At 40.0% G+C, this 27196-nt stretch overlaps 1 protein-coding gene across 1 annotated transcript in view; it reads left to right on the top strand.

Moving 5' to 3' along the window:
- Positions 1-27196, top strand: part of CLSTN2 (calsyntenin 2) — a 395403-nt gene that overhangs the window by 307891 nt on the left and 60316 nt on the right. Inside the window, exons 5-8 of the mRNA XM_054166362.1 lie at positions 2099-2248; positions 12463-12648; positions 14483-14731; positions 15302-15423. Coding sequence (XP_054022337.1) covers positions 2099-2248; positions 12463-12648; positions 14483-14731; positions 15302-15423 — 707 coding nt within the window. The remainder of the gene's footprint in view (positions 1-2098; positions 2249-12462; positions 12649-14482; positions 14732-15301; positions 15424-27196) is intronic.

The following is a 27196-nucleotide window of genomic DNA, read 5'->3' as shown; positions in this document are numbered from 1 at the left end:
GACCCTAATTGTGAACTGTGTGGAGAAGTACTTCTATTAAAATTTTCTCTTTTTTAATGTTATTGATTACCTTTTTGTTTATGGGTGAGATGCAAATATAAATTCTCAGTCTATCATCTCTAAAACATTAATTAGTATGTATTTATAGTGCTTCCCTTCTGTGTCTGCTTTGTCATATTGATTAAATAGCAAAATATCAAAGACGCGTAAAGTATCAGAGGTAATAGAAAAATAGAATAATTAGTAAATCCATAAACTATTGAGTAATGCCTGAGAGACATCCAAATGACCTTTCAGCATAACACCTAATAGTCAGAGTCTTTGTGGTCTTAAAAGACCATAAAGAAACACAAATCTTGGGAGGCAGATTTAGTACAATGCAAATATGTTGTAATAATTTATAAATCTTAGAGGACAGTTAGTGTGCTGCACAATTTCTAGCAGTCTGCTAATGTGGATTCAGGCAATTTTGGTTTCTTGAAGATTAACTCTACTGGTCGTGGACTAAAATAATATCAAACAGAACCAAATAGGGAATTGTAAAGAGTCATGTAAGAAATAATATGATGTGGAAAGTATATTATAATTACATATACAGTGACAGTTTTTCATTAAATCCTCTTAGACCAGTGCTAATCAGACAACTCAGGATGGGATAATAGGTAGATTAAACTGTTTTGCCAATTACTCATAAATAGTGAAGTAGTTGCTATTGTTACTGCAGTTGCTTTTGTGATGGGAAGAGCTATTTACCTTGCAGACTTGAGAATGCCTGGCATGGTCAGATGTCAGGTGTAGCACACAGTACTGTTCCTCTATTAACCTTCAGCAGGTCATTTTGCTTCTCTGTTTGAGACATAAAATTAGTGCTAGGGTTTGTCTCACTGTGTGCCCTACACAAAAAGGGAGGCGTAAAGACTTTAAGCCAACAGAAAACAGGGTATTGGACCTAATTTACAGCTGAAGATGCAAGGGTCTATTTAAACTACAGATTTTGAACTAGAAGATGGTGATCATTGCAAAAGCATTCTTCCTTCCCAGAACCTCAAACTGTGCCAGCATGTCTAACAGATAATTTAAGATGGACCTATGGGAATTGGATCAATGCATCTGACTAAAGTCCCGGATTTGGGTGCTCCCCATTCCAAATACGGAACAAACAACTGATTTTGCAGATGCATGCTTGAAAGCAGTTGTTATGGGTAGCACTAATCCAAAGTTGTTTTCTGAATTCTACAACATCCTCATTCAAAGAGATGATAGAATGAACAGCACTGAGCAAAAGTATTAATACGTTTTAAAATTTTTCAAAAGTTAATAGTATTAAACAGTCTCAAGGTTCATTCTGAACAAGAAATGCATTTCAGTGGAAACAGTCAGATTTAAGATGCTGAACCTTTTAATTACAAAACACATAATCTACACACTAATCATTCATTCCTGCAGGAAGTACTCTGAGAAAGTTCTTTGCCTTTCCTCATGGAAGTTATAATGTCTTTGTTCCTGAAACAGGTCATTTGTCACCTTTATATATAGTGTCAGGGTCAACAGATAATCTCTGCTGTTCCTGGGTTTTATTTTCCATGTGATAACTCTGTGCTGTCATATCACATGCTCCTAAGTGCTCTAGTGTAAAAGGTGATTCTGGGGCTTTTTCTGTTTTTAGAACCCAGGTAAAGGTGTTAAAGGGCTAAACCTTAAAAGGTAATCGCTTTAGGGGGAAAAAAGGAAGGTACTTAGACTGGGGGGATGTTTAGGTCTTGGAAATGTGGCTGCCATGTTAAAGCAATTTATTCTGGGAAGATGTGGGAAATGAGGTTGCACCAACTCTTCAAGATCTAATTGGTAATTAGTCTGACAGCCTTAGTTTACAAAGTATTACTGAGCAGATGTTCTCTAACACAGACATGCCTAACATATTTTACTTGCCTAGGAGCTTGATTTCTCTGCTGTGTTGAAAGAGGAGTAGTTCCCATTCCTCATAACTGTGATGCTTCAAAGTGCTATTTGGTGACAAAGGACTTGGATTAAACAAGAGCCAAATGTTTTATATAGTCTGTAAGTAGTTTCCTGACATTATGTTTTATTGAATCTACAGGTAACATCAGAAACACTGAGAAACTGAGTTACGATAAACAGCACCAGTATGAGATAATGGTAACAGCTTTTGACTGTGGGCAGAAACATGCAACAGAAGATGTCTTAGTACGAGTTAATGTCAAACCAGTGTGCAAACCAGGATGGCAAGGTAAAGTTTAGTACTTTATATATTTTAATTTTTTTGTTCAAATGTCTTGTCTTTGGTGTTTTTCCTCCACCTCACAGTATGGAAACTCAGGTTCTTGTTGCAGTGGTATAGAAAACTGTTGCTGTTTCCCATGCTTACTTCATTCCAAGCCTGTTAAAAATGTGGATAATGATCCCATGTTTGTTTATATTTGCCATGCTTCTTCTCTAGTCAGAACAAAGCGTAGGCTAGAAAGAAAAAAAGACAAATTTCTAGTTTAATAATCTACTTTATAATTTGGTCTGTACACAGTGAAACATGTTAACAATGCTTCTGATTCGCCTTTCTACTACTGCACCTTTAAATACAGCTTTTGAAGCCACCAGGACAAGGTAGTTTTCTGTCTGCCAGAGTTGTTCAGATGATCCTGTTACAGGCACATAATTGGCTTGCATGCATGAGTCAAGGCACACTTACCTGACTGTGGGAGTCAAAGGCATTTTTTAAATTCTGATTACTGTCTTCATATTAAGATGCTGATGTTCTGAAAAGCTTGTTAGGATCTACTCTGTCTCAAATTGAGAAAACCCTGCTGGCAGTGTACTGGAAAGACAGACATGCCACAAATTATAAAGAATTGAGATGAAAATGAGGGCTGCATTAGGGGCAAACCAACTGGATGCAACCACGTTATGCAGCTATCACTCAGGACTAACCTGACCTTTGTAACTAATTTTTAAGAAGAGTGATTCAGAAGGAAGAAATCAGTTTGGCTGTTGTACTTGAAGGTAAAATTGCAGACAAATTCAGAAGGAAAAGGTCCTATAGGACCATATTTCATAGTTTATGTATCAATTATGGGCCAGATGGTTGTTGCTGGTCCCATCAAGTGTAGATAGCAAGTAGCCTATAAAAGTAAGAGAAACAATCTCAAATGAGGTTTGTTTTATTGTTTGTAATGCTTTGTTCATCTTAGACTATGTGAAGTATTTACAAGGTATTTAACATTTTAATGAAAAGCTGGAATTCAGCTATTGCTATTATTTTCTTCTCTTTTAGCAGTCAGAGCTGTATGTGGTTAATACTGGGTATTTAATATGAGAGGCTGCCAGGGAAAGCAGCATCTATAAAGCTACAACTCTTAAAAAAAATGTAGTACTGTTGTAGTTTGGGCTGGGTGCCCTCTGCTACAGGGGTGTTTCCTGTGTCCAGAAGTCCATCCCAGTGGTTGGACGCAGGAAATTAGGTATTTCTACCATAATCTCTTGCACCATTATAAATTTTGCGATGGGGTCTGGCACTTCCTCTTTTCCTTCCCTCTCCGAGACTTGGTAACTGGGGGAGAGATCTCCCGGCCATGGGCCTGATTGGGCCCAAGGCCACTGGGGGATGGGCAGGCTCAGATCTGGCCAGCTGAGACCAGCCTAATAGTAGGGGGGGAAGGAGGAGCCCTGGGGGTTTTGGGTGCACCCTCAGGTGGGGTTTGGGGTCTTTCTGGGTTTACTTTGGTTTCTTGTCACTATGTTTCCTTTTGTGCACACTCACTGTTCTCTATTTAAACTCTCCACTACTCTTGCAATCAGTTTGTCTGAGTCGTTATTTCTGCGCCTGGTGGGGAGGGGGTTTGCCCCAACCCATTACAAGTACATAAGAAAGTTTAGAGGAGCTTGTCTAAAACACCTCAGATAAGAAAGAATATGCTTTGATAGTGCTCATTGTGCTTGAATTTGGGCTTTTTATTTATTCCTCAGGCAATTTGGCACAAATACTCTTTCTCCCTTCATATCTGATAAAGTTTTATGATGGGCCTTTATCATAAAGAAGGTAAAACTATGAAATAGCTCAATGTGTTCTGATCTAGTATATCACATGCCATCCATGTGGAATTGTACCTTTCCATTTGTCAAACAGGTGACTGCTTCCCTTCACCAGCATGTTACCAGGTAAAATGATACAGAGTGCAAGTGAATAGTGTTTGCCTGCTCAGAGTATGAGTTAAGTGTGAAAAATTTCAGTGCAGTGAATACCAGTGCAGATGCCCTTCAAATAACCCCCCACTGTGCAGTGATAGGACAGGGAAGAATAGGTTTACATAAAACAATGTACACAATTATTCCTCGTTCTAGAGGGCAACTTGGCATGACTGACATACATAGTGCAGAGCAGGTAAGACTTGACCAGCCAAGGTACTACCCCTTACAAAATACCTTTGGGGTAATAGCATTGAAGTCCTCATTAAATCTAGGAGCTACTTCCCTGCTCTTTGAAGTTGGACATTACTGTACAATCAACAAAAACCCCAGACAGACATTGTCAGTAAAAAAAGAAGCTACTTTAGAAAAAAACTTGACACAAACTGGCATCAAACCATTTTGAGCAGACCACACTGAAGTGTTATTAGTGTCCTAAGCAAGCTAAAAATGGAAATCAGTGAATGGAATTAATTCCTGATCAGTTACTTTGATTGGAAAGTCTCATTAGTGAGTTTTGTCAACCGACTTTATAGCTACACTAAAAATTTTCTTCATGCTATCTGTTAATTCCTGTGATTTTCAAACAATGGAGTGATCACTTACTGCCATACGAGTAAGAGATTACATTACAGAGAAAAGCTAGATGATAGCATTTGACAGCATAATTGGTAGATTTGCAGTTATTTCTATTTTTTTATTAAAGTGTAGGGTTTTTTTAAACCAAATTAGTGGTTTTCCATACTAAAAAAGCCCTGCTGTCTTCAGCATAGTCCCTGCAGAATTTCCATAGAAGTTTTGACGTCCTCCATTCAGTTGATTTCAGTAACCAGTCCATGTAGCATTTAGGGGTATGTGCTTTGAAATCTGAGAAGCTCTTTGATTATTCCTCAATAGTGAAATCTTTTGGGATACCAGGATCCAAACACTAGTCACAATTCTTGCTCTCAAGGATAACTAGGAAGATTTCTCTTCCCATAATGAAATCCTTTTGTGATAGGTTAACCTTTTCAAGATGTTAGAAACTTCTAAGCATATCTAAACCTGGTCTCAAGAAGCAGCAAGGGGAGGGCTACTCCCTGAAGAAAGGCAAACCAGGAGCCAATTTCAGTAGCAGAGCTGGCAGAGCCTTCATCAACAAGGACCAATCCCTCACCCAGTTGAGGTGAGCAGGGCAGACCCAGAGATGGGGGGCAGGTTCAGCTAAGAGCCCATACTCTCAAGCATGTTCATGATGAGGAAGCTGATCCACAGATGGAAGCTAGGATCAGGTCGCTGGCAGGTTCATCTTTTTTCCTTTAAAGAGACAGAAGTATAAAAAAATATTTTGCAGTGTTGCTTAAAAACATTCATATTTTATGTATACATTAATAGGCATGTATATATATATTTGTACATACAAATGCATATTGTATACATAGGCATTATTTAAAAGTAGAGGGAAGTATTTAATGAAAATATCCTAAATGGTGTTTGGGTGTGCTGTTAATGTTATTTCTGTGAGTTATCAATGACGCACAAGAAGTGTGATCCTAGCTGATACTTAACTCTTGTTTCATTTTTGACATAATTTCTACCAGCCTTCCCTAGCACAATACGTATCTTCCAGCAGTGTTAGGAGTTGTATCAACTGCTGTAAAACTCCGTACTTGGTTCCCAAGGGAAAAAGCCATTTTTTTTCCTCTCAGAGGTGACTCCTTGACCCTTTAAAGCTTAGAAAATTGGTTTTGGAAAATTGTATTCTGGGCAGCAGATGGTGACATTGATGAATCCTGGAAGTAGCATTGTGCTGATGCTTCCTACCTGATTTGTGGCTAGTTAACTAGGGGACATCCTACTAAATTCACTCCTGGTAAAGTGATCAATTTAATAAATGTGAAAGTGCTTAGACAACCTGAACAGACCTGGTTATTTTAAGTAGTTTGGAATCTTTGCAGAAAAAAAAGAAAAGGCCAGGCATACCTGCACTACCAGTCCTTTTCCTAACTTTCCTTCTGAGATGACAAGGCATAGCAGATATCTATTCTAACATTAATGATATTCTTAAAATTAAAAGAACAATGTTAACTCAGTTTTGCTCACCTGGCATCTGAGCCAGAAAAGATAATTCAGAATTTATTGTAAGGTCTGTTGCAAGGCTGAGATTCATTTTTTGCAAGTAAAAATTTTCCTTTTTCAGTTTTGAGGAGGGTTAGTCAGGAAACAGGGGAGCAGATCAGATAAAGTGATTGCTTTGTATGTCTTGGCTTGTTGGTTTTTTTCTTTTCCAAATGGGAAATTACAATTCTTTGAATTTTTCGGGTTTTTTTTAAATTTATGTTAGGGTGGTACAATTTATAATTCCATAAATACAGAGAGAACACTGCCCAAGAGAAAACATGTAGGAACTGTTATGCAGTCTTTGTTTCACTGAAAAGTCCTTTAGCATTAGTTCACACTAGAAATTTAAGTACTAAGTAGTATACATTTCAGAAGGGCAGTGATCTTTCACATGTGGAGCATGTCTATGTATACAGCAGGTTTTACTGAGGTGGCTGCAGAGTATGAGTATGATATTCTGTCAACGTGCACTTTCCTGTAAATTCATGGTATTAAAAGAAAATTACAGTATTGTGAGGATAGAGCATTGCTCTTCCAAGTATCTTTGTACAGCATCTAAAGCTGCCTAGCTGCTTCTAAAATACAAGAGGTTTCATAAATCATGAAAATATGTGTACTTTTGGCAAAACTACTGAGACATTTCTGACCTTGTTTGAACTGCTTTGTGTATACTGATATTTTTTATTTATTCTAGATCACTTCAGAGGAAAGTCTTTACTAAAAGCAATGCTTCAGCAATGCTGAAGTGTATGTTGGGGGGGGTGGGGAGGGATGGGGCTGAGTAACCTTTTTCTGAGTATCCAGCCTACATTAATACTTCACATGACAGATGCTGTAGAGGAAAGAGATCTATGAATTCCATTGCTCTGGGAACCTTATGTTCCAGCTATTATGTAGAGATGCTGCAGAGACTCACTAATGGCACTACATGAATTTTATCTTACATTTAGCTGCCATGGTGTACATCTACAGTCCAACATGAGAGACATTTTGTATTTTACTGATAGAGCAGGAATCACATTGCAGTTGTCATTAATTAATTTCACATAATTTTTAATGTCCTGAGGTGGAAACAAACTTCATGGCCACACACATATAGGTGGCGACACTAAGCAGGTGATACCTTCTCTCTGCATGCAAGTGCTATACTCCAAGGAAAAAGCAAATTGTCATTTTTAGTATCATCAAATATTATAAATGTGAATATAATACTTAGAATACAAGGAAAAAGTGTCAAATTCAAATGCAGAGATCAATGAAATTCTTTACCTTATGTTAAAAGGAAAATTTTAGCTTGTTGGGATTTACTTACAAACTGTCACTGAAGTTTGATCTATTTTGATCCTGGAGTAGTTTGAGTGTCTGAGAGATCAAGATCCAAGTTTACATGGTTGTTTTATACCTAATGAAATCTGAACCACAAACTCGGCATTGTGACATTTACACCCAAATGTTATTTTGTAGGTATAGTCCATCTGAGGCTCTCTCAGGTTGTGTGGAAAAGTTTTATACCACAAGTGGCATGCGAAATCCTATTGAGTTAAAAATTCTAAACAAAGACAGTCTTCTGCAGGACTAAACAGGACTAGTTTTATTCAAACTTTCCCCATGAGATAAGTATCCCCACCTACTTCCTAAGTTTGTATTGTAATGTGGTGTTGTCACATGACAGTTTGTGTCAGAGGAATCATACTGGTTGAGTTTAGCTAATCTAATGCAATCTACGATTTCAGATGGAATTATATATCCTTTGACTGACATGGGTCAGACCCTAGACATGAGTCACATTTTAAGATGCAGGTTTTACACATTGAAATTCAGAGGCCTTTGGAGACTCAGGTTACATAAGACGACTCTTCTGAGTCAATTCTAGAGAAATCAAAAAGGTGTCTCGACATTGCTGAGGGCAAGGTGTTAGTCTTTTGACTGTGTGCAATGCAGGATATTATTCTGGGAGAAAGAAGAATAATGATCTTTACCACATTCATAATTAAATGAAAGACTTGGATTTTTCTCACAATAGCTCATTCCAACTCTATGAGCTTTCCAACATTACTAACTCTACTGTAGTGTGAAAACAGGGAGTGCTGAAATGCCATGGGGGACAGATGCTATATAAATAAGCCAGCTGATTTGTATCAGAGCTATTGCTACCTTTAAGGACTGTCCTGCTATCATGAGGTTATGTCATATTCCAGTATTGCCTCGTGCCTGCCTGGGAATGGCTTCTATACAGAGCGGGACTCCTTGGTAGACTTCTTAAACCTGGACTAAGTCTGTGAAAGAGCAGATAGTGGGATTTAGGATGTCTGTGATGTGGCAGGGGACCAAAGAACAAAGACACTATTTCAGGTGGGATTTAGGATGACGATTAGTCTATGACACTGCAGGAGTGCAGTTCTAGTCTAGTTGATTTTTTACAATTCAGAGCTGAGATAAATGTGAGTGATTTAGAACATTCAGGGTTTATGATCTCTAGGTAGAAATTACCATTTCTGCCAAGTAGAAAGGCAATACTCTGAAATGAAACACTTCTTCCAATTCATGTGGCAGAAACAGAGGTCTTCCATTTTTCTTCCTTGTGAGTAGTGACATTTTATATAGTGTGGTTGTTATAAGACCTTCCTCATATAACTGGAGGTGAGTGTGCCATTGCAGATATGTTACAGTTAATAGTTCAGTCACATCTCACATACACTAATGAATGTCTTGCATGAGTGCCAGTTAATTTGATATAGCTGAGAAATGGAAATGTGGCTGAAACCTGAAAGCTGCTGAGATAGTCAGAAATGTTTCATACACATATGAGACTCTCTTTTTTCCTTATGGGTAGAAGAATAAAATATTTTAACTGATCAATAGAGGCTGTAAAGATCAATAATTCATATATTACTAGCTTATATACAAACCAGCAAATTATCTCCTTTTTACTTTAAGCATCTAAAAGAACTTGCTGCTTTTGTTTCAGTGAAAAAATGTTGACCTCAAATTTCTGGAATGGACTGGGAACAAAAATTTGTTATTGTAATCATGTACCTTATATAATACTTGAAATTCTAAGAGAATGTTTAAGTTGACAATTGCAGACAACTTATGCGGTGCTCCAGATCAAATCTAACTTAATATGGAATGAATGGGGTGAATACTATTACCTGAAAGTTACTACTGAAATAGCAAATCAGCTGATGTATGCACAGGCAGTAATGTAGTTTTAGTTCTCTTTTAGTCAAGCCCTAAAGATTTTAGTAAAAATAGATACTAAAGGTACTTTTAGAATGTTGAATGAAGTCTCAGAATCCTCTCGAGAAGAGAAAAAAAGAAAAGCTGCATTATTACCATTTGATTTGAAAGTTGTGAAGAAAATCTTGGAATTGCAAAAAGCAGAGCAGTGACTGTCAGCATCCTGTTTCCTTTATGTGCACCTTGGACTAATGATTGCTCTACAGCTCAAAATATTTGCAAGGAATTTCAGATCTTTTTGTAAATTTTTATTCAATTTAAGAGGGTAGGACACAGTACCTTTTTTTTCAAGCTTTCTGAAAACAAGGTTAGTTGAAAAACACCAAGCTCCTTCATATACTAAATACATAAATAAATATATATATGTTATTACTTTTCTCTCCACTGATATTTAGAAATAACATCTCTTTCCATTTCTTTAAAGAGATTTTATTGAATGCCAGGACCTAGAATTTTTCCATCTATGGAGTCTTTTTTCACCTAAGTCTGTAAAAAGTCAGAGAAAGTTCATCTGTGCGTGCAAGAGGACTTCCTTTGACAAATTTTACAGATATACATGTCTACACATTAGGTAGCAGAGCTGAATAGTGTTGTGACTTCAAAATAATTGTCTATTTATATCTTACTGTTCATGTGGCACTCTTACGTTGTGTGGTACATTGGCTGGGGTTGGCTAACATGCATGAGAAAAGTTATGAACCTGTGAGAGGAGAAGAAGTGCTGCAAAAATGGCCAAAGGCCTGGAACACCTCTGCTCTGAAGACTGGCTGAGATATTAGGGTTGTTCAGCTTGCAGAAGAGAAGGCTCTGGGGAGAGCTTCTTGCAGACTTTCAGCACTTAAAGGGGTATGTAAAAAGATGGGAGAAACATTTTAGAAAGGCCTTTAGTGACAGGACAAGAAGTAACAATATTAAACTGGAAAAGATTGCCACATCCAGCTGGCGGCCAGTCATCAGTGGCGTCCCCCAGGGATCAGTGCTGGGCCCCATCCTCTTTAACATCTTCACTGATGATATGGATGAGGGGGTTGAGTCAGTCATCAGCAAGTTTGCAGATGACACCAAGTTGGGAACGGATGTTAGTCAGAGGGTAGAAAGGCTCTGCAGAGGGACCTCGACCGACTGGACAGATGGGCAGAGTCTAATGGCATGGCATTTAACAAGTCCAAGTGCCGGGTGCTGCACTTTGGCCACAGCAACCCCATGCAGAGCTACAGGCTGGGGTCAGAGTGGCTGGAGAGCTGCCAAACAGAGAGGGACCTGGGGGTGCTGATTGACACCCGCCTAAACATGAGCCAGCAGTGTGCCCAGGTGGCCAAGAGGGCCAATGGCATCCTGGCCTGTATTAGGAATAGTGTGGCCAGCAGGAGCAGGGAGGTCATTGTGCCCCTGTACTCTGCATTGGTTAGGCCACACCTTGAGTCCTGTGTCCAGTTCTGGGCCCCTCAGTTTAAGAAGGACATCGAGATCCTTGAACGTGTCCAGAGAAGGGCAACAAGGCTGGGGAGAGGCCTTGAGCACAAGCCCTATGAGGAGAGGCTGAGGGAGCTGGGATTGTTTAGCCTGGAGAAGAGAAGGATCAGGGGTGACCTCATTGCCCTCTACAACTACCTGAAAGGTGGTTGTAGACAGGAAGGGGTTGGTCTCTTCTCCCAGGCACCCAGCACCAGAACAAGGGGACACAGTCTGAACCTGTGCCAGGGGAGGTTTAGACTCAAGGTGAGGAAAAAGTTCTTCACTGAGCAAGTAATTCGTCATTGGAATGGGCTGCCCAGGGAGGTGGTGGAGTCGCCATCCCTGGAGGTGTTCAAGGGGAGATTGGACATGGCATTTGGTGCCATGGTCTAGTTGTGAGGTCTGTTGGGACAGGTTGGACTTGATGATCCTTGGGGTCTCTTCCAACCTTGGTTATACTATGATACTGTGATAAGGAAGAACTTCTTTACCATAGTGATGGTGAAACACTAAAATGGATTTCCCAGAGAAGCTGTGAATGCCTCATCCCTGGCAGCATTCAAAACCAGGTTGAATGGAACTTTGAGCAATCTAGTCTACTGGATGGTGTCCCTGCCTATGGCAGAGGGACTGGCCTAAGGGATCTGTAATGTCCTTTCCAACTTAGACCATGCAATTATTCTATGAAAAGCTGAATTGCAAAGAGAGCTCAAATACATGTTTTTAATTAACATCGCTTGTTTGGGTTTTCTCTGAAGCAGATTGCAAACACCATAATTAATTGAATTTTAAAATTAAATGCTTCATCTGAGAAGCATATTGCTGTGGATGGCATGGCCAGGTGGCTGCCTAAGGCAGGGGATTGCTTAAACGTTGTAAGCTGTGATATATCTGCAGAAGAAAAACTACAGATTAGTCAAATCATGCTGAAAGCATGAGGAGACTTTTCAGCTGTAACTTTCTGTCACTAATACTTCACAGTATTAGGAAGACATTTGAAGACAAGAAGTGGCATTACAGATGTGTTTTATTAGCTGGTCACAGTCCAGTGAGACTGATCTATATAGCCTGGTCCTTGGAGACCTTTGTTCTGTATCACAAAAACTATGAAATATGACCAAATTCACAGTTGCAGACAGCCTCATCCCTGTAGATCTAACTTGTAGTCTGTCACAGGGACATAGACACTGGAGATCCAGACTGACATCAATTAGCATTTCTTGTCAGGGTATGTAAAATACTCTGTGCTTCTGTGACTCTAGCAACAGTAGTATTGCTTAATTGAGCCTGACACTTTTACAAAGAGAAGCAAAATGCAATTTTTTTAGGGCAATATCTTATTGATGCCAAATTCAAAAGCTTATTTTTGTCTTATACAGTAACCTTTGAGAACATTTATCATTTAAAATTATATAACTCCCTTCCCTTTTTAAATCACTCTTGGATCTTTTTATTGTTGTTTTATTCCAGACTGGAACAAAAGGATTGAATACAAGCCTGGTTCTGGCAGCATACCTTTGTTTCCCAGCATTCATCTCGAAACGTGTGATGGACCGGTTTCCTCAATACGTACCACCATTGAGTTACAGACCAATTACATTGGGAAGGGCTGTGATCGGGAAACGTACTCAGAAAAGTCTCTGCAGAAATTATGTGGTATGGAAATTGCTTTCTTTTAGAGAAGAACTTTGATAAAAATGTTGTAAATGACAATGAACTTGACATCAGAATTGTATTTGAGCTGGCTTACACTTTGGTGTTTTGTGTTCATTACCATCCTTACTGCAGAGAGAACTCTTATGAGAGGAGGTTAAATTATTTCTGGAAATCAGTTTTCTCCCAGAAGTGACCTTATTATATCTAATGGTTGGAAGAATAAATTTTTCCAAAAAGGAAGGAACTTGCTGGGGTTTTTTCCTACCAGTCAAAGACTGATTGCAGAAAGTGCAGAACTGAGTGATCACACACAAATAATCATCTGTGCTACAGGAGATGGAAGATTGTCTCTATAATTAAGAGCACACTTTGTAAGTCCTGTGCTCATGTCTGCATTTATCTGTTGGAAATCTGGAGAATTCAGATGCTAAGAACAGAGCATTAAAATTCATTTTTATATCACTGGTGGTTTAATTCTGCTTTTCAATAACCCAGTGATTTATACTCACTTTGATGGTCAAGGTGGGTAATTTTAATGATTAAATTATGCTTGAGTCATTTTAAAGCCAGGGAGTTATTAATGTTATGCCTCAAAGCATTTTAGTAAGCAATTTTCAACTTTGTCATCCAACAATAATAGAAAATAAAGAATGTATACAAAGACATAATTTAGACTGCAAAAGCATATCCAGAATGAATCTCACTACAAAGAAAAGCCAAAAACCCACCAGTTAAGGATTCTAGAATATGGTGGAAAAATTACTACGAGGCTGTCTTTCTTTCTTTCTAAATGCAAATATAATAGAAAATAATGGGCTTGCTAATTCTCACTTATAGCAGTTGGGAAAATGAAATATGGAAACACTGAGTATCAGATTCAAGGTCATGTTACAGTAAAGAGGGCAGGTCCTGCCCTCCTGTGTTTCACTGATTGTGTAACTTTGCAGAAGGCAGCACAGGGAGCTATTGATATGATTTAAAAGCAGTAACATGGACTAGATTTTATTTGGATGGTTAGTTTCCAGCTAAGCCAACAATCTGGTCCAATACAGCAAGCAGTATCAATATGTTCTTATCCTGGCACAAAGGGTCTCTGTCTAAAACTGTGCTCTATGCAGTGGCTCCTGCATCATTGTGAAAGCATTTTAGAAGAAAAGGGCACCAGCCGCTACACTCTAGAAACACACTGAGCCAGCAGCATGGTAAAATTCTTCTGGGAACATCTCCAGATATATATGTACATGACTGAGCATCTTGGGAGGCTGGGTAGATTTATTAGGATGAAAAAAGGATGATTTCTTCCAGCTTAATCTCCCAAGCATATAATCCAATAGTTGTTTTCATGGCAGGATTAACACATACTAACAGAAAGAGATTTCAAAGTAACCCGTAAATACCCATAAAAATATGGGCAGATAAATTGGAACCTGCTGAGCTTGGTACTGATCACCCAAATGTTTGTACACAAACCTGACCTTAAGTTTAACAAGCAATGGAAGATATTTCCATTTTGGAGTTCTTTGCAGATTCATTCCAGTGGTAAAAGAAGCCTTTCCAAATTTTTATGGCCAGAGTAGATACAGTGAGTGAGGGATGAAGCTGCTTCTTTGAACTCATAGTTCACCTAATATGAGCATGTGACCATTTGAAAGCATATTTCCTTTAATTTGTGCCATGCTGCAAGCACTTTCTGCTCCTTCTGTGAGGAAGGACCATTTTTTGGTAGTAAAAAATAACCTGAAGCGTGTGAGTGAGAACACTGGCCTATATTGAATTAATCTTCACATTTTTTCATTAATTTCTTGTGATGTTATTCATTCCACATCATTCACAGGAGCTTCCTCAGGTGCCATTGACCTGTTACCATCTCCCAGCGCAACGACCAACTGGACAGCTGGGCTTCTCATGGATAACAATGACATGATTTTTAAATTTGATGGAAAGCAAGGAGCCAAAATCCCGGATGGAATAGTTCCAAAGAATTTGACTGATCAATTCACCATCACTCTGTGGATGAAACACGGGCCTAGTCCAGGATTAAGAGCTGAGAAGGAAACTATTCTCTGCAACTCTGACAAGACTGGTGGGTCTGTGTGTGGAAAAAGAGTTAAGCAAAGGTTATGACAAAGTTACCAAAGAGTGTTACCATCTCTCCTCACTTAATTTGGTCTCAAAAAATGTTAATAAACTCAGATGATACTACTCTAAGCACTGCTGGCTTGTCTACCTAAGTTTCAAGTACTGGTTCTCATTTTTGGATGATCTCTGAGAACATATCTGTAGATTTCATAGGAAATGGTTGATCAAATAATTAATTTTATTTTTTTAAATTATTATTATATATATTGGGAAAACCACTTCTAATTCCTCACTGAAGCTAGTTAGATTAAATATTGATTTGGATGTTATTTATTTTTTAGATATAACACTGCTGTAATCAAAACCAATATGGTGTAATTCAGGAAGATGCTTAGCACGTATGGCCTCCCAAAGAACCATAATAATCCATGATGTTGAGAAAAGCCCATTCTTTGGGGCTTTGTTATTTTATTGGGTTTTGTCTTTTACGTGTATATTGCTTTCAAAAGCATTCACCTAAACAAAAGTGTTGATGCTAGCTCAGATCCCTGATATCACTGGTCCCTCCTTTCAGAGATGAACCGCCATCACTATGCCCTGTATGTGCACAACTGCCGATTAGTGTTTCTGTTGCGCAAGGACTTTGATCAGGCTGACACCTTCCGTCCTGCGGAGTTCCACTGGAAACTGGATCAGGTACTGGTGTTTTTCTCTTATTTGTAACCCATCCTTCTCTTCACTCCCTTTAGAAGTCATAGAGAGTCCTGCCATAACTGCTGTGGGAAATCAGAAGTCTATTACAATTATGTTGCAACTTGTAGCTGCTATGACTCTAATTGGGATCCACATAAAAAGAGATAAATGAGTTAACTTGGTTGAGTCATTTTATACAGTAGGTTTTTTAATTGAGTCATTTTAAACAGTAAGTAGAAGTTTGTATTCTTCAGCACAGGGTAAAGATATGGTATTGCATGTAGTTCCCTAAAAGTTTTCCATTTATCATTAAAAAATCTACTATATCAGCACTATGGAAGTGATGGGAACCTTTTCAATAAAGAGTGTGCTGACACACAGAAAGGCATTTATATTATGTTGTTAATCTAATCCACGGAATTTTACTTTCATCTACTGTGCTGTATGTAATTTCTTCTTATTATGAAGAGTATATCACAAGGAAATTATTTTTAAAGAGATAAGAGTTCCCTTTCATAGATTTATTAGTTCTAAGATGGATAAGAATCGTTTGGATGAAAGAAGACAGTCTTCAGCAAAGCAGTATTGTCTCAGAGCAAGTTTCTTTGTGCCCTTTGAGTCCAAACTACAATATTGAAGATGAAGATATAGGAATGGTTACTTTCTTAATTCACCTTCAAAACACATATTAAAGGATGTTTGTCCTGATTATCAGATGAATGTGGTAAGAAACCATGTGATGATCCTGGTACATGTTTTTCATTTCCATTTAAAAGTTTGGAACTGGTTTCTGCTATACTTGATTTGAAACATAGTGTTTAGAAAGGGGTAAACTTATATTCAAGCATATTGAAGATTGCAATTAATGAGTAACTGATGTCGTCCCAGGTAATACTATTCTGACTGCTGAAGATGGGTTTGTATTTCTAAGCTGTATACTAAGCACCTAAATTAGTAATATAATGTTTATATAAAAGTATTTTGACTTTGAAAGTTGTGAGCAATCAACTTCTCTGCTGTATCCTTATCATAGCTGCAAGAGTATCAAGGGCAGTAAATAGCAACTCTGTGCTCTGACCTTTTTCCTCCTGAGCCACCAATAAATCAATTGACAGTGAGGAGGCAGAGTTTTGCAGGACCCTATAGCAAACAGAATCACGGAAGAGTAACTCTTAGAATCATAGTAAAAATGAGCAGTTCCTGTGATGATTTCAGACTGAAACCTACTAATAACTGACAAGAGAGGTTTATACTTAACTTTTTTTGCAGACCTGTTTCATTGGCTTCACAGGTTAATTGTTCTTAACATTGAATTCAGACTTTGTAATAATTCCCCCATGGGAAGCAGTGGATTCCTGTCCATTGGACTGTCTTAAGACTCAGCTTGACAGTTGTTAGCCTTTGGAATGGGCTGCCCAGGGAGGTGGTGGAGTGACCACCCCTGGAAGTGTTCAAGAAGGGATTGGACGTGGCACTTGGTGCCATGGATTAGCCATGAGGTCTGTGGTGACAGGTTGGACTTGATGATCTTTGAGGTCTCTTCCAACCTTGGTGGTGATTCTGTGATTATAGAATCATCAAGGTTGGAAAAGACCTCAGAGATCATCAAGTCCAACCCATCACCCAACACCTCACGGCTAACTAAACCATGGCTTCAAGTGCCACATCCAATCCCCTCTTGAACACCTCCAGGGACAGTGACTCCACTACCTCCCTGGGCAGCACATTTCAATGGCAAATCACTCTTTCCATGAAGAACTTTCTCCTCAGCTCGAGCCTAAACCTCCCCTGGCACAGCTTGAGACTGTGTCCTCTTGTTCTGGTGTTGGTTGCCTGGGAGAAGAGACCAACCCCCACCTGTCTACAATCTTCTTTCAGGTAGCTGTAGAGAGCAATAAGGTCTCCCCTGAGCCTCCTCTTCTCCAGGCTAAACAACCCCAGCTCCCTCAGCCTCTTCTCATAAGGCTTGTTCTTGAGACCACTCACCAGCCTCATTGCCCTTCTCTGGAGACGTTCAAGAGTCTCAATGTCCTTAAACTGAGGGGCCGAGAACTGGACACAGTACTCAAGGTGTGGCCTAGCCAGTGCAGAGGCAGTGCAGGGGCACAATGACTTCCCTGCTCCTCTGGCCACACTATTTCTGATGCAGGCCAGGATGCCATTGGCATTCTTGGCCACCTGGGTACACTGCTGGCTCATGTTGAGCCAGCTGTCAACCAGTATCCCCAGGTCCCTTTCTGCCTGGCTGCTCTCCAGCCAGTCCAACCCGAGCCTGTAGCACTGCATGGAGTTGTTGTGACCAAAGTGCAGCACCCAGCACTTGGACTTGTTAAATGCCATCTTCTTGGACTCTGCCCAGCCTGTCAAGGTCCCTCCGGAGAGCCTTTCTACCCTCTAGAAGATCAACACCTGCTCCCAACTTGGTGTCATCCACAAATTTACTAACAGTGGACTCAATCCCCTCATCCAGATCATCAATAAAGATATTGAATAGGATTGGGCCCAACACTGATCCCTGGGGGACACCACTAATGACTGGCTGCCAGCTGGATGTGGCACCATTCACCACCACTCTCTGGGCTCGGCCCTCCAGCCAGTTCCTAACCCAGCTCAGAGTGCTGTTGTCCAAGCCACGAGCTGACAGCTTGGCCACGAGTTTGCTGTGGGGGACGGTGTCAAAGGCCTTGCTGAAGTCCAGGTAGACTACATCCACAGCCTGCCCCACATCCACCAGGCAGTCACCTGTCTCAGGCTGCACCAGGGGAGGTTTAGGCTGGAGGTTAGGAGGAAGTTTTACACAGAGAGAGTGATTGCCCATTGGAATGGGCTGCCTGAGGAGGTGGTGGAGTCACCATCACTGGAGGTGTTCAGGAGGAGACTTGATAGGGTGCTTGGTTGCATGGTTTAGTTGATTAGGTGGTGTTGGATGATAGGTTGGACACAATGCTCTTGAAGGTCTCTTCCAACCTGGTTTATTCTAGTCTAGTCTAGTCTAGTCTATTCTATTCTATTCTATATCAGGTTGGTGAGGCAGGACCTGCCCTTCCTAAATCCACGTTGGCTGGGCCTGATCCCTTGGCTGTCCTGCAGGTGTGCTGTGTTGCCCCCAAGATGATCTGTTTCATAATCTTTCCTGGCACTGAGGTCAGGCTGACAGGCCTGTAGTTTCCAGGTTCATCCATCTGCCCCTTCCTGTGGATGGGCATCACATTGGCCAGTTTCCAGTCATCTGGGACCTCTCCAGTGAGCCAGGACTGGTGGTAAATTATGGAGAGTGGCTTGGTGAGCTCATCTGCCAGCTCTCTCAGTACCCTAGGATGGAATCCATCTGGACCCATGGACTTGTGAGTATCCAAGAGGCTCAGCAAGTCCTAACTACTTCCTAATGGATTTCAGGGGGATTATACTGCCCCCTGACCCCATCAATCAGTTCAGGAGGCCAGTTATTCTGAAGTCCTCCTGCCCTACTGGTGAAAATGGAGGCAAAGAAGGTATTTAGTACCTCAGCTTTTTCCTCATCTTTAGTTATAATGTTCCCCTCCAGGTCCAATAAGGAGTGGAGGTTCTTCTTGCCTCTCTTTTTAGCATTAATATATTTATTAAAATGTTTTTTATTGTCTTTCACAGAAGTGGCCAGCTTGAGTTCTAACTGGGATTTTGCCTCTCTAATTTTCCTCCTACATGATCTAACAACATCCTTAAACATATCACAAGTTGCCTCCCCCCCTTTCCAAAGGCAATTTCCTCTCTTTTTTCCCTTAATTCCTTCAAGAGCTGCTTGCCTTCCCCACAGGCTCATCTTTCAGCACGTATGCACAGCCTGTTCCTGTGCCTTCAAGAGCTCCTGTTTGAAGTAGGTCTAACCATCCTGGACCACTTTGTTCTTAAGGGCTGCTACCCAAGGTACTCTCCAAATTAGTTGCTTAAACAAGCTGAAGTTGTAAGAGTTCTGTTAAAAATTAAGTTGGGGGGGGGGGTATTGTTTGTTGTTAATTATATATATATTCCACCTGACTACTATATTTAGCCCCAAGCTACCACAGAGGCTTCTGCACTCTGTCAGCTGAACCGGCACATGCTGCTACCTGCAGTCCAGCCAGAAGGCTCTTTTGTCAAATGGAAGTTGTGTGGCTTAGCTCTCCCACGTTTAAATTTGCCGTGGCTGACATTACCCTCCCGAGCAGGCATGCAAGAAGACGATACTGCTGGTCCTCACTCTCTGCCAAGGTCCTGCCACCCCAAAAAAGGCCCCAAAAGAAACCAAAATAGAGCACCGCTCAGCTCGAGCACGCCAGTCCCAGTGCCGGTCCTGAGCAGCTCTCTTGCCAGATGGCCATATAATGGCCAAATACTGGAATACTGGAAAATGTAGTGTCAAAGATAATTTTCCATTGACAGGAAACATATTTGATTGTATGAAAGAACGTTTTCAGCTCTATTACCATCTGCAATTACTTTATTTTTATTCTACGTTCTTCATATAATTTCTATACATGTCAAAGAATAGAGAGGAGAAATGACAGAAGCTGGGGATTACAGGAATGATAACATCTTTCCAGTTACTGTTTTCTTTCTTATATCACCAAAAAAGAAACAAAACCAAAAACAAAGGGGAAAAAAATTAATTAAAAAACAGTGCATCCCAAACTGCTAGTTTTGCATATCAAGCAAACTTTTGTATCAGATTAGCCTTGTGCTGAAATTTAATTGGGATCCATGTTATTGATGAGCAACACATACTCATTTCTGTTTGCCAGTGTTATTTCCCTGCAGAAAGTGCTGTTTGTTTCAGAAATCTACTTCTAGGTGGTCTATTGGTTTGACAAATGTGTATGAATTTGAGGGTGTATTGTTCCAAAATAACATACTAGGAGTACGTGTAATTAGTAAAGTATGAGTGCTATTTATTTTCTAATGAGATAAAACCTTGTGAAGTGTACAGGTGTTGTCTGAAGTTAATTAAGCTAGTGGAATTGTACCAGCAGAAAACTTCTCAGCTGGCATTTAAGTAGAATGCCAAATATCAGGTGACAGGAACTCATTGTAAATCCCAGAAGAACCCAAGGCTTTCAGCTAGGGGTGACTGAGTCAGTCCTTGGAGATCTTTAGAGATTCAATTGATTGTACTCTGAGTTACATTTCTGGAGAAAAGTTATTTTGCTGAAGCCATGTCAGCAAAAGGGAGGTTGTAGACAGACGGATGTTGGTCTCTTCTCCCAGGCAAGCAGTACCAGAACAAGAGGACACAGTCTCAGGCTGCGCCAGGGGAGATTCAGGCTGGATGTTAGAAAAAAGTTCTATACAGAAAGAGTGATTGCACATTGGAATGGGCTGCCTGGGGAGGTGGTGGAGTCGCCATCACTGGAGGTTTTTAGGAGAAGACTTGACAGGGTGCTTGGTGCTGTGGGTTAGTTGCTTGGGCGGTGTTGGATTGGTTGATGGGTTGGACGCGATGATCTTGAAGGTCTCTTCCAACCTGGTTTATTCTATGTATATTCTATGTATATAGTAAAAGCAGTCCAAAGTAGTGCTTGATACATGAACTTTTTTCATTTCTATTCTTTGGTTCTAAACTGCATATTTCAATGTCTGTGTAGCCTAAAGCAGGCTCCTAAACTGCAGCACTACAGAAAAGCTGAGCTGCAGTTGGCCACTGGAGAGCCTTCCTAACTACTACTGAAAACTCCTCCATGATGGAAACTGGAGACAGAGATTTTTTTTAGGTCACATTATTCATTTCCAGAGAAGGGCAACAAAGCTGGGGAGGGGTTTGAAGCACAAGCCCTATGAGGAGAGGCTGAGGGAGCTGGGGTTGCTTAGTCTGGAGAGGAGGAGGCTCAAAGGAGGCCTTATTGCTGTCTACAACTACCTGAAAGGAGGTTGTAGCCAGGTGGGGGTTGGTCTCTTCTCTCAGGCAACCAGCACCAGAACAAGAGGACACAGTCTCAAGCTGTGCCAGGGGAGGTTTAGGCTGGACGTTAGGAAGTTGTTGTTCACAGAAGGAGTGATTGGCCATTGGAATGGGCTGCCCAGGAAGGGTGTGGAGTCACCATCACTGGAGGTGTTTAAGAAGAGCTTGGCTTAGTTGATTAGATGATGCTGGGTGGTGGGTTGGACTTGATGATCTTGAAGGTCTTTTCCAGCCTGATCTGGTCTGCTACTCTATTCTATTCTGTTCTATTCTATTCTACTATTGATTTACAACTGCTCTCTCTAGCTGAAAAAGGAATGTAAGATTGAAGTACAAAGTTTGTTAATGAGTAATGTGACCAGACTCCATGATGAATATTTTATATTTTTATGGTGATGCTGTTGTAAGTTTCATCATGCAGGGACGTGGCAAAAGTTGCTTCTTTAATGCTCCAATGCTTCGTCTGCCCTATATAGTAGAGTAAATTAAAGAAGCTGAAAAGAAACCTGTGGTAAGGAACTTGCATAGTTTTGAAGATAAAGCAGTCAGAAATTGTTGCTTCAATGTAGCAAACTCATGCCAAATTCTGTCTACCTTAGAAAGCACTGAATGTTTCCAAACCTCACCAAAAAGCAAGTGTGCATCCCACTACAAATTCCTCTGGATCTCAGTATGAGAAGAAGCTAGGGCTAGATTATCAAACATAAATCAAGTGTTCTAGACAGCTCTGAAAATCCTCCTAGTTAATTATTTGCATATTTTAGGTACTGAAATAGCTCTGGAAATCTCACCTTCAGAACTGTTCATTCTGTAGTGGCATATCCTCTGATTCCCTTTTTTCCTAAGAAAAGCATGGAAATTAAGCCATACTAAACTTATGCAGTTTCTCACTATCTGCACTGCCCTCTGATAAGGGGTGCTGTAGACAACATTGCATATAGGATTGTGGAAGACAATTCCAAGGGTTGGTACCAGGCACACCCATAGTAGAGCAAAATGTGGCAGACTACTTTATTGCTGAGCTCACTTTATAAACGTGACAACAATCCATAGCTAGTTTTGCTGAGAGGAATCCAGTGACCTTGAAATAGGGTGAAGCATAAACTAGTGAAATCATTTATCACTCTTACTGCAGAGTGGTACCATTTATTATAGCAGCTGCTTTGGGCTCTGCCTAGTCCACAAGACTACTCATTCTTTCAAGGCACCAACCAAGAATGTGAGCTTATTGGCATTACAAATTTAATTTAACTCTCTAGATTTTATTTCTGTGGCAGGTAGGAGTGACACATGTCTTAGCCACAGGGTTTATTCTTGGCTGAAAACAAGGAGTCATGCAACATTTTCAATAGCTACACCTCAGTGTTGCTTCTGAAGCCTTGTGACACAATCCACCATAACTGTCATGCATAGCAAGTCTCTGAATCCCTCACATAAGAGTGGCTGCTGAGCTAGTGTCGGGAGTGCTGTGTCTTTAAGTTAGTTCCTAGGCAGAAGGATTTATTTTCACTATGGCTGTCAGTGTATTTATCCCCGTTTGTTACAGTATCACAGTATCACTAAGGTTGGAAGAGACCCCAAGGATCATCAAGTCCAACCTGTCCCAACAGACCTCATGACTAGACCATGGCACCAAGTGCCACGTCCAGTCTCCTCTTGAACACCTCCAGGGACGGCGACTCCACCACCTCCCTGGGCAGCCCATTCCAATGACGAACGACTCGCTGAGTGAAGAACTTTTTCCTCACTTCGAGTCTAAACCTCCCCTGGCACAGCTTGAGAATGTGTCCCCTTGTTCTGGTGCTGGTTGCCTGGGAGAAGAGACCAACCCCTTCCTGTCTACAACCACCTTTCAGGTAGTTGTAGAGGGCAATGAGGTCACCCCTGATTCTTCTCTTCTCTTCTCCAAGTTACATTAAACTTAGTGCATTTGCTAGGCTCATATTTTACTTCCTGTGTTGAGGATTCATGATAGTGCCAAAACCCTAGGCATATGTGCCTTTAGTGTTGAACTGCTACCAAAAATTGTTACCGGCCAGAAGTAACAGACTTCATACTGAAGAGATCCTTCTACTTGTAAAGAATATATGGGGGGGGGGGGGGGGGGGGGGGGAAAGAAATTGATATAGTTTAGGTGTGTGCCCCCCAATTTTCCTCCTTTTGGAAATTAAATATGTTAGTTGTTAGAGAATCCAGTAATAATCTGTAAGAAAAAGTACAGAAAAGATGAAATTAAGAAAAATCACTGTGAATTCTCTAATGCATGCTGGCTAATAAAAGCTACCAGGTTTTCCCAATGGACTGCAGTAGATGATTGTAGGTGGTTCCTTCCATTTACTTATTCCCATTTCTTGGCAGTGCACACGTTTCCTTTGTTTCAGAATCACAATGTTTTTCTTCTGAGTTTCCCATCCAAAGATTTAAATTGAGTATCATAATGTTTGTCAACATCTTCATTGTTTCTTTTCTCATACTTAAGATGTTCCATAAACCTGAAAACTTATTGCAAACAGTTTTGTCACTAAAATCAGTAAAAGGCACCGAAATCATCATCTAATTGTCTCACATGGGTGGGAACATTTGAAGTGAATGATTGCACTTTCCTGCACAAAGATATCATCAAAAGCATTTTAGGGAGTTCTGTTAGCAACTCTGTTGTAAAGGTTTGAACTAGTGCCCCATTCTCTCATCATCATCATCTGCAGGTGTGGTGGGTTGAAGTTTCCCCCCAGCATTAACTTTGCTAGACCAACTCAGAAGCGAATGAAGCTGTATTTACAAGCAAAAAATACACTCTACAATAGAATGCAATGAATATGTACAAAATACACAGTATGTACAATATTATACAGATATGTACAATTAGCAAACAACCCAAAACCCACCCTGGTCAAGAGACCAGGGAAGCCCTTCCACTGCCCCCTCACCCCCTGTCCCAAGACAGAAAGGAGTGGAGAGAGAGAAGCAGTGGGTTAGACTTAGCCAAGATCAGCCAAGGCACACAGATTATCTCTCCCAAGCGAAGCAAAACAGCTGAGATCAGAAGAGAAAAGGGAAAGAATTGTTATGGTACAGCTCCTCTTGTTCCAGATATTTACCCAATGAATTTGTTTAGAGTAATCTTTTGTTTTCCTTTTACACCCTAGATTGATTTATTTACAATTTTCTAGTTTTCTGCTCGAAATCTGTAACTAAATCTTAAAGGCATAGCCTAAAACCACCACAACAAGAAAAACCTCTTTTGATCCTTATATTTCTCTAATGACAGTTCTTATGTGTTCCCCATTTCTGGTTAATACAGTGAGAACTCTCCTCCTTGACTTCTGCCCATTTTAACCATTGTTACCTGTAGCCTACACAGAACCAAATCAAGATAATAGTTTGAGTAATTAACCAGGACCTTTGGTGACAGTGGAAAACACAACATTAAATAGGGCCCTGTACAGTGTATTTCACACTCTGTTCATCATGGATATTACTTTTCTCATGCTAATATTGAGGATAGTCAAGCCAAGAGGTATTTTTACTTACCCTAAATCAACAGAATAGGTTGTTTTAGTAGGAGAAGGGATTTTCACCAGGGATGAACATTTTTTCATAGAGTTGGTGTTTTTTTCAGAATGGGAAATTATTTTCTGTTTTATACCCATGTTATCATCCTAAAAGTAGTTTTCCAGCCCACAAACAAAATTGGTATTGATCTCCTTAAAAAACCAGGGAATTCACTGCATGACCTAGAGTCATTCAAAGTCAGCAAAAAATAGATAAACATGCAGAAAGTTATTGTTTTTATTCTGAGGTGAGATAAGTTTCTTTGAATGATCAAAAAATAAGCCTGCAGTGCTTTTCATTGTGGAAAAGCCCCAGACAATTACTTTCATAATAGGAACTAGAGAAAGAGGTTTAGATAAACCCGAGTATGATGCATCTGTGTGTGTGCATGTACATGCTGAAGGACTGAGATGAGGCCTCTCTGCATTTAACCACTTCACCAACAATAGGGTCTTCTGCCTGTAGAAAGCAGTCTTGGCCAGTCAAACCCCTTTGTTCCCATTTACTTACTAAAATAGGCTGCTGTGAAGGACAGGATAGAGCAGGAAAGGACTTTTTTGAAGACTTCTTCAGAAAGGTATCTTACATGATAAGAAGGCAATATGAAAGAAACTTGTCATCTGGACCTTTTCTGGTATAAATTAGCTCTTTCTATTAAATTACAGCATTTATGAGGCAAAGTTGTGTTTATATGCTAGATTTTGAGGAACTGGTTAATTCTGTGCTTCTAGTTTGGAGAAAATCATTCGCATTATGAAAGCCCTAAGTGACCTCTTTCTTGAGAGGCACAGGGAGAAAGGAAATGAGTGAATGCTTATGCAAAGTCTCAGTCCTTGAGGGTTGAAGGTACATGAGCAGACAGGATGAGGTAAGATTCCATGATGGTGAAGTTTAGTTGTTCATTTTGACTTGAAGTTCAGAGGAGTCTCTTATGCTCTTAATCACTTATTTACAAATTGGTACGCAGACCTGCACTGCTCTGCGTATTCATCTTTAATAAAGCTACAGGAAGAAAGTTAGGTGTTTTCCTGCAGAGCCTGTAAGAGAGAAATGAGAAATGTATTATGCTAATCCTGCAGCAGTGGTGAAATAATTCCAGGATTGAAAGAGTCCTTGCAGCATCCACGGTGCCCCAAGAGTCTTGTATTATAGCCCTGTCAATACTGACACAGTTTATTTACCAGTTTCCATCTTTAAATGCTGTTTTGACAAAGTAGTATCTTGCTTCAAAACATAAGGATGAATCTGCAGTGCTGATACATGCCGAAAACATTTTTTGAGATTCCATCTGAACATATTATTCAATTTATGCTTTGTTTGATATATATATTTAATGCAACTGCAATATCACTGTTAATAATAAAATCTTGACAAAAAAATCAAAGCGGCTGGCAAGAACTTACTTTGACACACAGAAATTCATTTGGGCTAGCTCTGAATTGCTCTGATTTTGTTCATTTCTGATTTTTGCAGCTCAGCCCAGTGTGAAATGCAGTGATTGCTCTGGGCTTCCATCTAACTTCCATGATCCTTAAGGATAACCAGGATGCCTCAGAAAATATTTTAGGATTTATCTCTTTGCATTTACCTGACTTGAACATGTTTCTGTGTATACAGCATTTTGCTGTGTTCTCATTTTTCTGACCATGACAGTTCTAATATAATGGTGCAGGATTTTCAAACCTGTTCATGCTGGCCTGTGGTTCACAAGGACTTCAGATGAGCTGGGATGACTCTTCCAGAAATGACACCTATTATGCGTTATCTTTCAGCTCTTACATAACTGTTATTCACATATGTAGTGATGCTTGTTAACTGGGGAAGTTAGAAGTTAAAACTAACAACCAGCAAGCCCTTTATAACCTAAGATTACTCATTTTTAGATCAAATCTGAGAGAAAGAAAAAGAAATTCTTTATAGAATGACAAAGAATTTTAAACTCTCTCTGTAGCACCCTGAAATAATGACAGGTATTGTGCGATTAAAACCTAGTGTGGAAAGGTCTCCAAATCTGTTTATTTCCTATGCAGAGAAAATCTTCATATGGAGTTATTAATACACCGAAACAAGCTGACTTAATGTACCTGTTAACTTGCCTTGCTCCTGCACTATTCTGGGAACTCTAGACTAGAACAGATAAATCCCCAATCAAGCTAGGCATGTGAAGCAGAATAATCACATTTGTTTACTTATTTTTTTAGTTCTTTGTAGTATTTACATTTTATACTGTCTCTGACAGTTTATTCCACCAGAGTTGTATAAAACATGCACAAACTCTTTGGAAAAATGTTGCTGAAGAGCATATTCTGTGAC

The sequence above is a fragment of the Dryobates pubescens genome, chromosome 13 (assembly GCF_014839835.1).
Source record: "Dryobates pubescens isolate bDryPub1 chromosome 13, bDryPub1.pri, whole genome shotgun sequence".
Lineage (NCBI taxonomy): Eukaryota > Metazoa > Chordata > Aves > Piciformes > Picidae > Dryobates > Dryobates pubescens.
This window is presented reverse-complemented; position numbering and strand designations above follow the sequence as displayed.